Genomic DNA, 13,808 nt, shown 5'->3' on the forward strand with positions numbered 1-13,808 from the left:
GCAGGCAGCACCCAGGGACATCTTCCTCTCCCTCTGGCCTCCCTCTCAGAACAATTACCTCAGCTGTCCCACCTCCTTAGAAAGGGACCCAGCTCCCCAGGGTCAAAGCCCCGCTCTAGCTGCCTCAAAGGCCCTGAACTAACCCATCTGTTCTGCTGTTTCTCCCCCTCACCGCCCCGCCCAGGGCTGGTGGCTGCAGAGAATCATAACCAGACCCCCAAGCCCTGGAATGTTCAGGAACTCAACCCACTGACAGCTGCAGAGCCCACCTCTGACCACTGACCAGTGAGACCCAAGGAAACCAGCAGGGCCGTGGGCCCAGGTGGGGAGGCTTGTAGGCCTGAGGCAAATGAAAGTATCTGTGCTTCCCACGCACTTCCCCATTCCTCACCTGACATCCAGAGGAATCCAATCGCATCCTTTGGGGGTGGGGGGGGTAAGATCGCAAAAAGGGGAGCACACAGCAGGGGTAGCAGGAACCCCATCCACTTTGCCGGGCGGTGGGGAGGACCGGCCAGGTGCCCCCTCTCTTGGTGTCCCAGATGCTGGCATCCTGGACTCGGGGACTGGATGGGGAGGGCCTCCCAGGCCTGACCCCTCTGGAAGCAGCGCCTAGAAATCCTCTGTTCCCAAGGTTGCAGGCCGTGATCTAGCCCGTCCTTTGCTGCCACCTCTTTCCCCACCAAGCCCCGTCCTTCCATGCAGACCAGGAGGACCTCAACAGCTTATCTCACTAAGTTCGAAGGACACTTTTTCTGTGGGGTTGGGAAAATCCACATCGACCGGAAGACCCTCTGTACCTCCCACCTCCAGCTGGGTGAGGGGCACCACTCCTGCCTGCTTTGCCCTCTGAAGCCCCCCAACCAACGGGGAGCCAGAGGCCAGGGGGCCTTGAAAAAGGAAGAGCTGTCCTGGTGTCCAGAACTGACAAAGGCTGGGCCTTTGGGGGGAAAAAAGAAAAGCACGTTGCCAGGATATCAGGCCTGAGGAAAGAAAAGGGCGGGGAGGCGGGGTGGGGTTGGGGGGTGGGGTTATAATAACTCTTCCTTTCCATGCCCTCTAGTTATTTAGGTGCAGGACTTCTTTGTGAGTGGAATCCAGATCTCTGGCCCCCTCCTCAGGTCCCCCTCCTTTTACTTCTCTTCATTTCTCTTTGCCTTACTTGAAAGATCTTTGACCCTCCCCACTCCTCCCTCAGGGCCGCCCCTTCCTCCCCCATCTCCAGGGATGGGAACGTACCACAGGTGACAGCGGTGCCCAGCTCTGAAAAGGAGGCAGGCGTGGTGGTCAGGGCATCCTCACTGGGAGTGTGAGCGTGGCTCTGCCCCCCGGGAGCCATGTCTCCCTTGGGTTGGGCACGGGCACACCCTAAGGAGGGGCCCACGGTGGGCAGCAGGGGAGAGGCTGGGGGGTCGGGGAGCGAGAGAGGAAGGGAGGCTGCCGTCCCAGCACCTGCATTCAGTCTGAGAACCACCTGAGGGGCAGGGAAGGTGGGTGGTCCTCAGCGCTCCCCACCAACCCCCTACACACGACTCAAAAGAGGATACTAGGGGCCCCTCTTCTCTGAGTCTGGAAGCCTAAGTGTGCCCATAATCTTTCTTCGAGAGCATAGATCTCTCTCCTAAACTTGCCCCCATAGGAAAAGTAATAATAATCCTCTAATTTTTCTTCCTTAAAATATCTGAACTTTTAAAGGGAAGGGCCAAAAGGAATCATGCTGTGTTCAAAGCACAAAGACTAAATAAGATGCACCATGAGTGTAACTGTCCAGGGTAGCATGCAACCATCACCGTGAAACCCAAACCCTCCCCCAACCTTAAAACCTGTTATCTTCCCAGCTCTGAAGGAATCTGGCCTCCCTCCCTCCCCCACCCCCGCGGGCTGGCCTCGTGGTCCCAGACGGCCTGTGCTGAGCCTGGGGAAGCAGCTGCTCTCCTAGGCCTGCCTGGCTCCCTACCTGACCCTGGGGCAATGACAGGAGCAGGGGCTCATTGGGACCTGCTGGCTCCTGCCTTAGGGGCTCTGAGCCAGTGGGGGGTTTAGAAGGAAAGCCGCCGGAAGGTAAATCTCCTGGCAGGGGCCTTGTCTCTAATTCCTCACGCCAGTGCCTCCAACTGGATTTGCTACAGGCCCGAAAAGCAGTTTCAAAAATACCCACAGGAAACAGAGGGTTTCAACTTCCGGTTGGGATCCCGCAGCCTCACCTCCTCTCTGGTCGGCGGGAGCCACAACATCGGGGTGAAGCAGGAGAAAGGCACCCTGGCTGTTCCCAGGGTTTGAGCTGTGAGGCAACAGCACCATTATCTCCACGTGGTGGCCTCTGGACCCAGTGACCAGAACTACCGAGGTGTGGGTCCCTCCCCACGCCAGAGCCCATGCCCGGACCTTCAGCAGCATTACCTCTCGTCCCCACAAAAACCCTGCCGGAGAAGCCATATCTCCCAGCCTCACAGATGTGGGAAATGAGGCTCAGAGAGGTTAAGTCATTTGCCTGAGGTCAACCAGCTAGAAACTAACAGAGCTGGGCTTTAAACCAAAGTTTTTAAGTGACTGTTACACTGAGCTGAATTATAGCCCTCTCCAGAAGTTAGCACCCCATTCTAGGCTGTGTTGACCTTATAGAAGGGAGCATCTTCATTCTGAAATCCCCAGCCTCGGGATAGATCTCTCACCTTCCACCACAGATCCATGCTCGGTCACAGTTTTCTTGTCACAGCTTGACCTAGTGGCCCTGACCACAGGCAGCCTCTTCCTTAAAACATAAACCCCCTTTGGTCAAAATGGAGATTCCAAGAAGGCGTCTAACCTTGGCTAACTCACACAAGAAAGGGGGTGTAGAAATTATTTGGGGCCCCTACTTGACAAGCCCAGCTCTCCAGGGATGATTTATATAACATTATGCTTTTTAAGACTCCTGATGTCACTGTGGGACAGGCAGGACAAGTATTTTCTCCATTTCACAGCTGGGCAAACTGAGGTTCAGAGATGTTAAGTGATTTGCCCAAGGTCACACAGCTACTCAATGGCAGGGGCAAAACAAAAACCCTGACCATCCATGTGCACCCTGTGATTCTAGTTCATTCTCTGGGGCTCAAAGAAAGAGCAATTGTTGACCAACACTTTCCTTTTCTCAATACAGAAGGTGATAAATGTGACCATGACTTCTGTTTGCTTGCAGTGTCCTGCAAGTGCCACCTCGCAAGCTGGCTTTGCTGTCCCCATTTTCCAGACGGGGAAACTGAGGTCTCCAAAGAAGAAGGGGTTGGGCCCATCCTTCAGGGAGTGAAACTGGGAAGGGAACTATGGGCCTTCCTGATGTCTGGTCCAGACTCCTGGCCACCCCCATCCCTGTGGAAGGTTACAGCACCGTCCTTGGTCTGCGAGACCCAATCCTACCCTCTCAGCTTCTGTGGCGGCAAGTGTGGCTGGAGAGAGAACAGAGCCACCCCATCATCTGCGTTGAGGTGGGGAACAGATTTGCACACACTCCAAAGAGGGTCTGTCACTTGTAGGGTCACTATTTTGGTTTCAGATTTGCTTTTTTTTTTAACTTTTAAGCCATTTGTGGCTTTTGAGAACATTTTGATGACTTTTTTCCTAAAATTAAATCAAGGTGATTTTTCAAAACCAATAACCAGCCTTTGAGGACGCTCACTTTGGGTTTTGTGGGAGGACAGAGAGCCGGCGTGGTCAGGAGAGGAAAACTGGCCCTCTGATATGACCCGCCCGGGGTAAATGGACGATGCGACCACATAGCAACTTCCCAGACCCTCCCTGGGCCTCCGGAATCCAAAACGGGTTCACCAACCAGCAGGGGGAAGGAAATATCTCATGAGGAAGATGAAAATCTCATCTGGTCAGGCCCTTTAAACGAGGTCCTTATGTATGCATGGAACCCCCTCCAAGGCCACAGGCTCCTGCAGGAGACTGACTCCCGTCATTGGCCACAGGTCACCCCGTAGAGGACCTGGGGGAGACCAGCACAGCTCGGCTGTGTGCCAGGCTGCCCGGAGTCTGCCGGCCAAGAGCAATTAGCCAGGAAGAAGGGCTCTTGCCAAGTCTCGGCGAGAAGGCCGCAGCCCGGCAGAGGTAGCCCAAGCGGCCAGAGCCTCTGGGGCTCCAGGGGCTTCTTCAGGAGCTGAAGGACTAAAAATAACTTGGGCCTTTGTTGTAAGCAGCCAGACCACAGAGATGGAGCTGATGTCAAGGAAGCTGAGCGTGCGCCAGGGTCCTGCTCACCGAGACCTGTCCTTTAGGCAAATGATTTTTCCAGAAATGTGTCAGTTTTTGTGTGTTGCTGCTGTTGCCACTGCTGCGGAGAGTCAAAGGCAGCCCGGTCCGCTCCAGCCCACAGGGCTGACTTCCAACACAGACTTCTGGGAACCGAGCCTCCCCAACTCTGGCTTCTCAAAAGGAGAGTCCAGCATGTACTGGGGAGCTTAGGAGACAGGAGCAGCCCTCGAGCTGAAGCTTCTGTGTGATTGTCGCCCTGGTCATAAATAATCACATCACCCCAATTATTTGTTTAGGGAACAATCATTTCTCCCCCATCCTGAAATTTCAAGAGTCAGGTCTCAGTAGACAATGGCAAACATACACTATGTGGAAGGAAGGAATTACTTGGGAAAAGGAATTCGTAGTGTCACATCAATACTGAAGGGTTTCTCAGAGCTGCAGTCCTTGGGACCAACCTTCAGATTCTTGACCTGGCAGCCTTCACTCACCTTCCTGGTTCTTGAGTCCCACCAGGGAAAGCTCCAGACCCAGGCTGAGTGGAAGGCAGCGTCTAGGTCTCTTCCTCTGCCACAGGCTGTGGCCTGTCTCTCCTCAAGGATGCCCCAGCTCTGAAGGTCCGGTGCCTTGCCAGGCCATTCCTGATGGACAGCAAATACTGACTGGCTATGGCGGGGCCTCAGAATTATCTTCACAACATTTCCATCCACCCCTCAGGGCCTCCCCCCCCACCCCCAGCCCCATCAAGAGATCGCCCTGGCTGTGGATGCCACTGGATATCTGCTGGGGAAGCAGCTCTTCCTCTTCACGGGGACCAAGGAACAAGGAGGGATTTCAGGGCTCCATCGTCTAGACAGCCTCTAGGTTCCGAGTCTAGAAGTTTCCAGCGGGACTTGTAATAAATAAAAACTTCTCCACAGCTCTTTGCTCCTCTGCTGGGTTCAGGATGAAGAGGCTAAGCTGGGGGCAGGGAGGCTGTGCGAAGATTTCTTGGAACACAATAGATAGGAAACACCAAACCACGCATGAGTGACTGATGGGTGGTCACAAAATGGGACCAGTGGCTCCTTACATGGGAACCAGTGAGAGGGCCGCAGTGCTAGGGTAAATGTGAGGGGGGTCCACAGGGCTGTGGCTGGGGTCCTTCTTCAAAAGTTTACCATCTTTCTGGCAGAAACAGGAGGGGCTGGCTGAAGAACAGAAACCTGTGTGTAGGAGTTAAGCAGATGTCTCGCCCCTCGGTTCCACGTGTCCACGCCCTCTGTGGTTACTGATGTTCCTTACAGTTGGTCTGTCTGGAAATACAGGAGTAGGGGCTCGATCTGATCTGAACTGGGCTCTGCTTCAGCCTCTCCGGCGGCAAGCCCCATTCTGTGACCTGGGGCCCTAGGCCTGGCAGCCGAAGGCTGAGGCTTTTTCTTTGAGCAGTTCCCAGCATAAGTGGCAGCTCCAGCTCCCTACAAGAAATGAGATGGCATTACTAGCAGCCCCGCCCCCGACCCTCAAGCCCCACCCCTCGACCCTAACCTTTTCGTAAGCCCTGTTTTAGTTTGACTTTCACGATTCAGAGACCGAGTCCCAGTTCTGAGTCTGTCGCTCAGCTGCTCGGGAAACAGAAAGTGCTCAGAGATGATTGGTTGAACTGCAGTGAAGACCCTCCCTCCTTGGCTGTGCCTCTTAACCAGCATCACCGGGTCTGGACCACTTCCTCTAGAAGCTCACACCTCCCTCGCCCTCTCAGCCATATGTCTGGGAAACACCTCCTTGGCCCTCGAGTTGAAATGTCAGCTGGTTGAGCTGTGCCTCAGTTTCATCATCTGTAAAATGGGAGTGGTCATACCTGCTCCGTAGGGTTGTGACGACTAAATGAGACAAGACACGTAAAGCCCTTAGCACAAGGCCTGCACATTAGTGAGGGCTCAGTAAGTGGTAGAAGTAGCTGTTGTTGTTATTGTTGACTTCATCACCATTACCTTCTGGGGGCTCAGCCACTGGGGGATTTAAACAGTACATGTGGTAGCCGCGGTCACAGTCATCACAGAAGAGGAGCTGGTCCTGGTGGAATGCAGAGTAGGAGGAGAGGAGGAAAGTTTGAATTATTTAGAACCAACATCTGGCCCCCACCTACTCCGCCTGCCTTATTTCCATTGATCAACTTCCCTGGACGCCCCTTTCCAGGCCCCATTTAGTGTCCTCACTGTCCCTTGAACATGCCTTGTGCTTTGCCCACACCTGGAATTTCCCCCTCTGTCTCCCAAACTATGCGCATCCTACTCCCACTTAAGAGTTCCGCTCAAATCATAGCTCCTCCAAGAAGCCTTCCTAGACCACCACCTCACACCCAAGCTGAAAGGGGTTCTTTATCCTTCTGAACTCACATAGCCAATAATTCTGCCTCCATAAGGGCGGAAAACTAATTTCATGCATTTCTGTGTTCTCCAGGATGATTGCCTAGTGCCTAGAAAGTACTTTCAATGTTTGCAAATTTTAATTGAATTCCTCTCAACCTCACTCTTCCCATTTGTGCAACGGGCAGCAACCATACTTGCTGGTAACATCCATAACACGTCAGAACTTTTTCAGGGTTTCATTATGCAAGTTTAGAGAAATGCAATGCCACCTTTCAGCTCTCAAAAGCCTCTTCGGGGGCTGGAGGCTGGAGCCAGGTGAGAACTGTCCCCTCCAGTGCTGTGGTTAACTTCCAAGGACACAGTAGGCACCTTGGCTCCTGCAGTTCCCTCTGCCTGGAGACTCTCCCAGTGCCTGACCCCTTCTGTTTTGGACCATTCCCTACCCACCCTTCAAGTCTTCAAACACTTCTCTTCCACAAAGCTTCACTAATCTTCGTCAAATGGAATTTCTCTGACCCCTCTTGCATCCTCATAGTACTTTCTCTTCCTTAGGACACTTAATTGTACTTTTCTTTATGCTGCAAAGCCTGGCATGTGGTAGACATGTACACCCAGTCCATTTGGAACATGCCTCTTTTGTCCACTCCTTTATAGACTGCAAGGCCCTTGGGGCAGAACCTTGTCTTACTCATCTCCGCATCTCCTTCAGAACTTCCTTGCACATAGTAGCTACTCAGTAAGCGTTTGTGATCTGGTCCCCATTCTCCAGGTTCAGCCCTGTTCTATTCAGTGACCTTTGGGCCTGCTTTGATGGCTTATAAGATGTCTGCAAAGTTAAGTTCTGTATCAAATCTCACCTTGGCTCTCACCAGTGTAGAGATCCTAGAAAAAGTAGATATAGAAGTTGAAAACCCCTGTGAGCAAGCCAATGGGGCAGGAGAGATCATGAATGCTCTTTTTTTTATATCATGCTAAGACCTTTCAATAGGACAATGGGAAGCTTCCGAAGAGTTAGCAATAGAGGAATAACATGGTCAGCCTTGCAGTATAGAAAGATCTCACTAGCTGCTGTATAAGAAAAGATATCCAGGTGGAGAGAGATTGGTTCTTGAGGCTGGAAGGCCACTTAGGAGGCTACTACAGTCGTCCAGGTAAGAGATAACTTATGATGGTGGCCTGAACTAGGGTTGTGGCTTGGGGGAGAGAAAAGGGGCTTGCTTCCATCTGAGTGTCATTGATTAGATGTAGAGAGTGATAAGGAAGAAATCAAGGATGTCTTCTAGGTGGTGGCTTGGTCGGCAAGCCAAACGATGTAGCCATCCACTAAGGCGTGGGCAGAGGAGCAGACCTGTGGGAGGCAGAAGGCAACCTCAGCTATGAACATGATCTGTAGGTCTACAGATCACCTGGTGAGGGTGCCTGGAGGCAGCTAGAGGTCGGGAGAGAGGCCTGGGCGTAAGATATGGACTGGGGAGTCACTGGTGATGAGATGGCACTGGAGGTCCTGGGAAGGGAAGTCCAGAGTACGTGAGAGCAGATGTCTTTGAACTTGTGCTCATGGAGGGGTGTTCGTGAACTCCTAGAAATTATATGCACAGCTCTGTGTATAGGTACAGAGGTACATTTTTCCGAGCAAAGGGTAAATCCATAGCTTTCGCTGAATTTTCTGAAAAATCAAGGACTCAAAAAAGTTACTGAGGAGAAGGCCAAGAAGAGGCCCTTGGGGAGCACCAAAGCTAAGGCCCAGGCAGAGCAGAAGGAGACTAAGAAACAGCAGTCAGAAAGGTAGGATGAAAACCAGAACAGTGTGGTTTATTCCAAAAGAGTTACACCATTACTGTTGGAGCTGAGATAAGCTAAATGACAACATGATTTAGGGATAATACAAGGAGAAACCAGTTAGGATAGGGACAGAAAACAGGGAGAGACTTGTGAGAAACAGTATTATTAATATCTGAAATACACTGGTAACTCCTACTCTAGTGCTGACACGAGAAATACAAGGAGGTAGAATATACTGGATTGGACTTTCCCAAAGGGAAACCAAGGCATCTGTGGGTTTAAATGTCTCTTTCATGGGTTGACCATTGTCTAGCACCATATTCTCTTCTTTTCCATTTGCTTCTCAGATAATTGCCAGCCAAACCCACCAAAAAAACCCCAGCCCATGCGGACCCCCATGAGAAACACAATTTCAGGACATCTTACTCCCAAGTAGTCAAGAACCAGAATTCACCTATGGCTACAGTTCCAGGAGAATGGGAATCCCTTTCTGGGATGTGCAGGGTAAATCCCTGGCTATGTGAGAGGCACCCCCTATTGCCCGAGCAGCCTCACTCCTTGATTCCTCCCCTAAGGTTCTGCCAAGTCAACAAAAAACCTCTACATTAACACTATTTGTAAAGCCAAAGACCAGAATCAACCCAAATGTCCATCAATAAAGGACTGGTTGAATAAACTAATGAAGAGCTATGCAACTGTAGGAAGGAGTTAAGATCATGTCTATACATTGCTGTGGAGTAACCTCCGGGATATTCAGTGAAAACGCAAAGTAAAGAAAACAGGTATATCTTTCTACCATTTTCTAAGAAAATGCATCCACTTTCTTATGGATTCATGTGCACATACACACGTTTCCATTTAACACAATAGAAAGATAAACCATAATTTTTTAAAATGGTCCTATAAGCAGAGTGTAAAAGAGGTAGGGATAGAAGTTAGATTTCTTTGAACATACTGTTTATTTTAAAAATTTGACTCTGGAGCCAGTAAATATTTTACATGGTCATAAAGCAAAATTCACAGGGTAACTGTCACTAAAAAAAAAAAAAAAAAATGAAACAAATGAATCTAATCACGTACTAGTTGGTGGCATAACCACACAGAAAGAAACTATTCCAAGTGACTTGGAAACAAGTAGTTGGACTGTACCTCCTCAGTCAAATATATCTTAAGGACAAAAACAAGTGCAAATATGCATATACATATACATACATATATATATTTCTTTTCAGCAATCATATTAGTGTTGTTAATAGTGGAATTGATATTCTATGTGTGTATCAAATGAGTGGTTATGTTGGTAATGAGTAGCAAAAATTTTGACATGGTTAAAAGAAAATACAGATGTAAGAGTGATAAGGTTAAGTGAAAACCCTATAATTAGTTCTGGCAATGAATTGGAAGTATCAGTGTAAATTCACAGTGTATTTTATCTTTAAAACAAGCAAAACCTATTTTCTAGCCCTGTCCATTGAAAATGCTCCCAAACAATGACTAATGCAGTAAAAATTAGCACCCCATCACCCATATTATATCTTCTAAAGACCATTGCCCACTAAAAGGAACCAGGAGTCATTGGACAAATGGCTGATTCCAGGTCTGGAGCATGAAATGTGTAAGTATCGTTACATATTGGAAAGCAAGGAAACAAATACTACTGAGATAGGGACTTCCCTGGTGGTCCAGCGGTTAAGAATCCATCTTGCAATGCTGAGGACGCCTGTTCGATCCCTGGTCGGGGAATTAAGATCCCACGTGCCGCGGGGCAACTGAGCCTGCATGCCACAATTACTGAGCCCGCTCTCTCTGGAGCCCCTGTACCTCAACAAAGAGCCTGCGCGCTGCAACAAAAGATCCCGTGTGCAGACCTGACGCAGCCAAAAAATAAATAAATATTAAAAAAACAAATACTACTGAGGTCATGTCAGAAGGACTCAGGATCCAAACTGTGTTCCCACTGGAACAAAAGTGGGAACACTGTCCCAAATATGGGACAATTTTAACTGTAATGGATTGAAATAAATCAAGTATGTATAAATCCTCGAGTCCATAGATACTATTTTCTAAAAACTTTGTCACTTTTGTTAGATGCTAGGGAAACATCCCATCATTTTTTAATTTATTATATTGAAATAATTTTAGTCTTAGAGAAAAGTTGCAAAAATGATACAGAGTTTCTGCGCACACTTTACTGAGCTTCCCCTAAAGTTAACATCTTACATTACCACAGCACAATCATGAAAAGCAGGGAATCACCATTGCCATTAGCATGACACTATTGACTAATCTGCAGACCTCACCTCATTTGAATTTCACCAGCTTTTTTTCCCACTTAAGTCCTTTTCTCCAGGATTCAATTCAGGATCCTACATTCCATTTAGTTGTTAGGTATTCTTAGTGCCCTGAATCTGTGACAGTTCCTTGATTTCTTTGTCTTTCATGACTTTGACACTTTCGAAGAGTCCAGGCCAGTGATTTTGTAGAATGTCACTCAGTCTGAGTTTGTCTGATCTTTCTTCCATAAGAGGAGATCTTCTCAGTGCACCTTATCGGGGGCACGGACACCAATGTATCTTATTACTAGTAATGTTACTCTGATCCTATAGTTAAGGTAGTATAGTATCTGTAGTGTAGTTTTTCCACGGTAAAGTTATGGTTTTTCCCTTTGTAACATATTAATAAGTAATCGGGTAGGGGAGATACTTTGAGATCAAGCAAATATTCTGCTTCTCATCATACTTTTGCCTGCTAATTTTAGCATCAATTGATGACTCTTGCTTACAACAACCATACCATGATGTTTGTCTACTGGTGATTTCCCTCTGCCCTCTACATTTATTAATTGTAATCCTGCTCTAAGGAAGAGTTTACCTCTTCCCCATTCATTCATTAATTCATTCACTTATTCAATTTTTAAAATGTTAATATGAATATTTATTTTGTCTTTGGGTTATAATCCAATACTATCATTATTTACTTTGTTGCTCAAATTGTTCCCGATTGGGCCATTAGGAATTCCTTCAAGTTAGTTCCTGTGTCCTTTACCAATTTTTTAGCACCTCCTTACTTTCTAGTACCACAGGAGGCTCCGGCCTCCTCTTACATTTTCCCAGCTCCAGCTATTTCTCCAAGAATCCCTGGCTCCTTTTACTGGAGAATGGTATTTAGAAACCAATATCTGGGTGCTATAGGTACTCATTGCTTCTGGGTTGTCGTTGCTTCTAGGCCCTTACGACAGAGTTAGGAAATAAATGTACGTGTAGGTGCACATCTATATTTATTTCTGTATTTATCCACATGTGTGTGTACATATAAATAGTTATAGATATATAAACAAAATATATTATATTTAAAAGCATAAATTCATACTGATACCCCCTATTCCAACCCAGGACCACAGGGTTCAGTCTGGCCTTCCCCCTTTATTTGATTTTTCTTTCTCGGACATTGGGAAACCTGGCTCTCATTATTCACAATATATATGTATCCGTTCAGACCTGCAGACACATCAAGTAGTTTCAGAATGACTAACTCACATGCCTGTGAGAAACAAATTTCCTAACTAGCATATAATATGTGTATAGTCATTTCTGTCTTTAGCCTTAAAATACACAGTCAAATACTACTTTCCAAAGTTATCTAGGTTAATTTTTTCCTTCCCTACCCTTCAGTATGGCCATGTTACTATTTATATTATAGTTAAGTTCATTTGTTACTGTTCATATTCCATTTTCGCTTCCCCCAACTCCTGGCTGAATTTCAGTATTTATCTTGAGGGTATGTGAAACAATACCTTGGTTCAAAGAGTCAGAGCTATACAAAAGGTATTTTCAGAGAAGTGTTACCCCCCATCCCTACTATCCCACCCCCATTTCCCCATTCTTTCTACCCCATTCCCACCTACCCTGTAGATGACCAATCTCTTTAGTTTTTTGCTTATCCTTCCTGTATTTCTTTCACACAAGTAAATAGATATATGTATATTTTCTTATGCCTTTCTTGCAAGAATGGCAGCTTACTGTAGATATCATTTTTACTGTGCTTTTTTATTTAACAAATTCTGGAAATCGCTCCATATTAATTCATAAAGATCTACATCGTGTTGTTGTTGTTTTACAACTGCCTAGTACTTCATTGTGCCATCCTTTATTCAACCATTTTGTGTATAAGCATTTAGGTCATTTCCAATATTTTCCAATTATAAACAGTGTGACTATGAATAACCTTACGCATATGTATTTTCATAGAGTTGTGGGTATATCTTTAGGGTAAATTCCTATAGGTGAGATAGCTGAGTCAAAAGTCAAGTGCACAGTAGCTGTGTTAGGTATTGCTAAATTTCCCTCCAGAAGGGTTGTACCACTTTGTATTCCCACTGACAATATATAACGGTGCCACCTTTCCCACAGCTTCATTAACAGAATGCACTGCCATACTTTTCTTTCCCATTCTTATGGGTAAGAAATGATATCTCAGTTTTGTTTACATTTTAATTTCTTTAATTATGAGTGCATTCAAACTTTTTTTTGCAAATATGTAAGGGTCATTTTTATATCTTTTGTGAACTGTTTTTGATACCTTTTTCACATTTTCTATCAGGTTTATGGTCCCTTGTTCCTCAAATTTTAAGAGTTCTTTATATATTGCCACCTTTATCTGTGGTATATGATGCAAATATTTTCTCCCATTTTATCAGTTGTCTTTTTACTTTATTGTGTTTTTTACTATGCAAATGTTTATGTGGTCAGATTTGTCAACATTTTCTTTTATTCCTTCCGAATTTTGAGTCACAGAAAATCTTTCCTTATATTTAAAGAGAAATTCATCCATGTTTTCTTCTATTACTAGTATGGTTTTATTTTTTATACTTATATTCCCAGTCCACTTGAAGGCTGTTCTTACATATTACATGAGATATGGACCTAATTTTATCTTTTCCCAAATGGTTACCCTGTTGTCCCAGCACTGTTCATGAAAATGTCCATCTTTGATCCAGTAATTTTAGATACAACCTTTATTTTATACTAAATGTCCATATGTAGTTGGGTCAATTTGTGGGTTTTCTATTCCATTCCACTGGTCTTTTTGTCCATACTGTTTTAGTTTCAGAGGCATTACAGTATGTTTTAATATCTAGCAGGGCTAGACTCCCTCCACAATTTGTTGTCTTTCAGTGTTTCCTTGGCTATTCTTGCATGTTTGTTTTTCCATATGAACTTTAGTATCACTTGTCTTGTTCCATTAAAAAGCATGTTGGTGCTTTTATTGGGTTTGAATCAAATTTGTAAATTAACTTAGGAAGAACTGAGATCTTTACAATGTTGAGTCATTCTATCCAAGGTCACACAATGTCTTTTCATTTGTTCAAATCTATTTCTATGCCTTTCAAAAGCATTTAAAATTTTTCTTTATTTAGGTTTTACATACTTACTGTTAAGTTTA

The 13,808-nt window shown here is 46.2% G+C and overlaps 1 protein-coding gene across 1 annotated transcript in view; it reads right to left on the reverse strand.

The window, feature by feature from the left end:
* Positions 1-1,880: 1,880 nt before the first annotated feature.
* DPF3 (double PHD fingers 3) overlaps positions 1,881-13,808 on the reverse strand; it is a 260,049-nt gene continuing 248,121 nt past the window's right edge. Inside the window, exons 10-11 of the mRNA XM_012537113.3 lie at positions 6,207-6,288; positions 1,881-5,690 (exon numbers count right to left, since the gene is read on the reverse strand). Of these exons, the coding sequence (XP_012392567.1) occupies positions 5,620-5,690; positions 6,207-6,288 (153 nt within the window). The 3' untranslated portion in view covers positions 1,881-5,619. The remainder of the gene's footprint in view (positions 5,691-6,206; positions 6,289-13,808) is intronic.

This window comes from Orcinus orca, chromosome 2, assembly GCF_937001465.1.
Source record: "Orcinus orca chromosome 2, mOrcOrc1.1, whole genome shotgun sequence".
NCBI lineage: Eukaryota > Metazoa > Chordata > Mammalia > Artiodactyla > Delphinidae > Orcinus > Orcinus orca.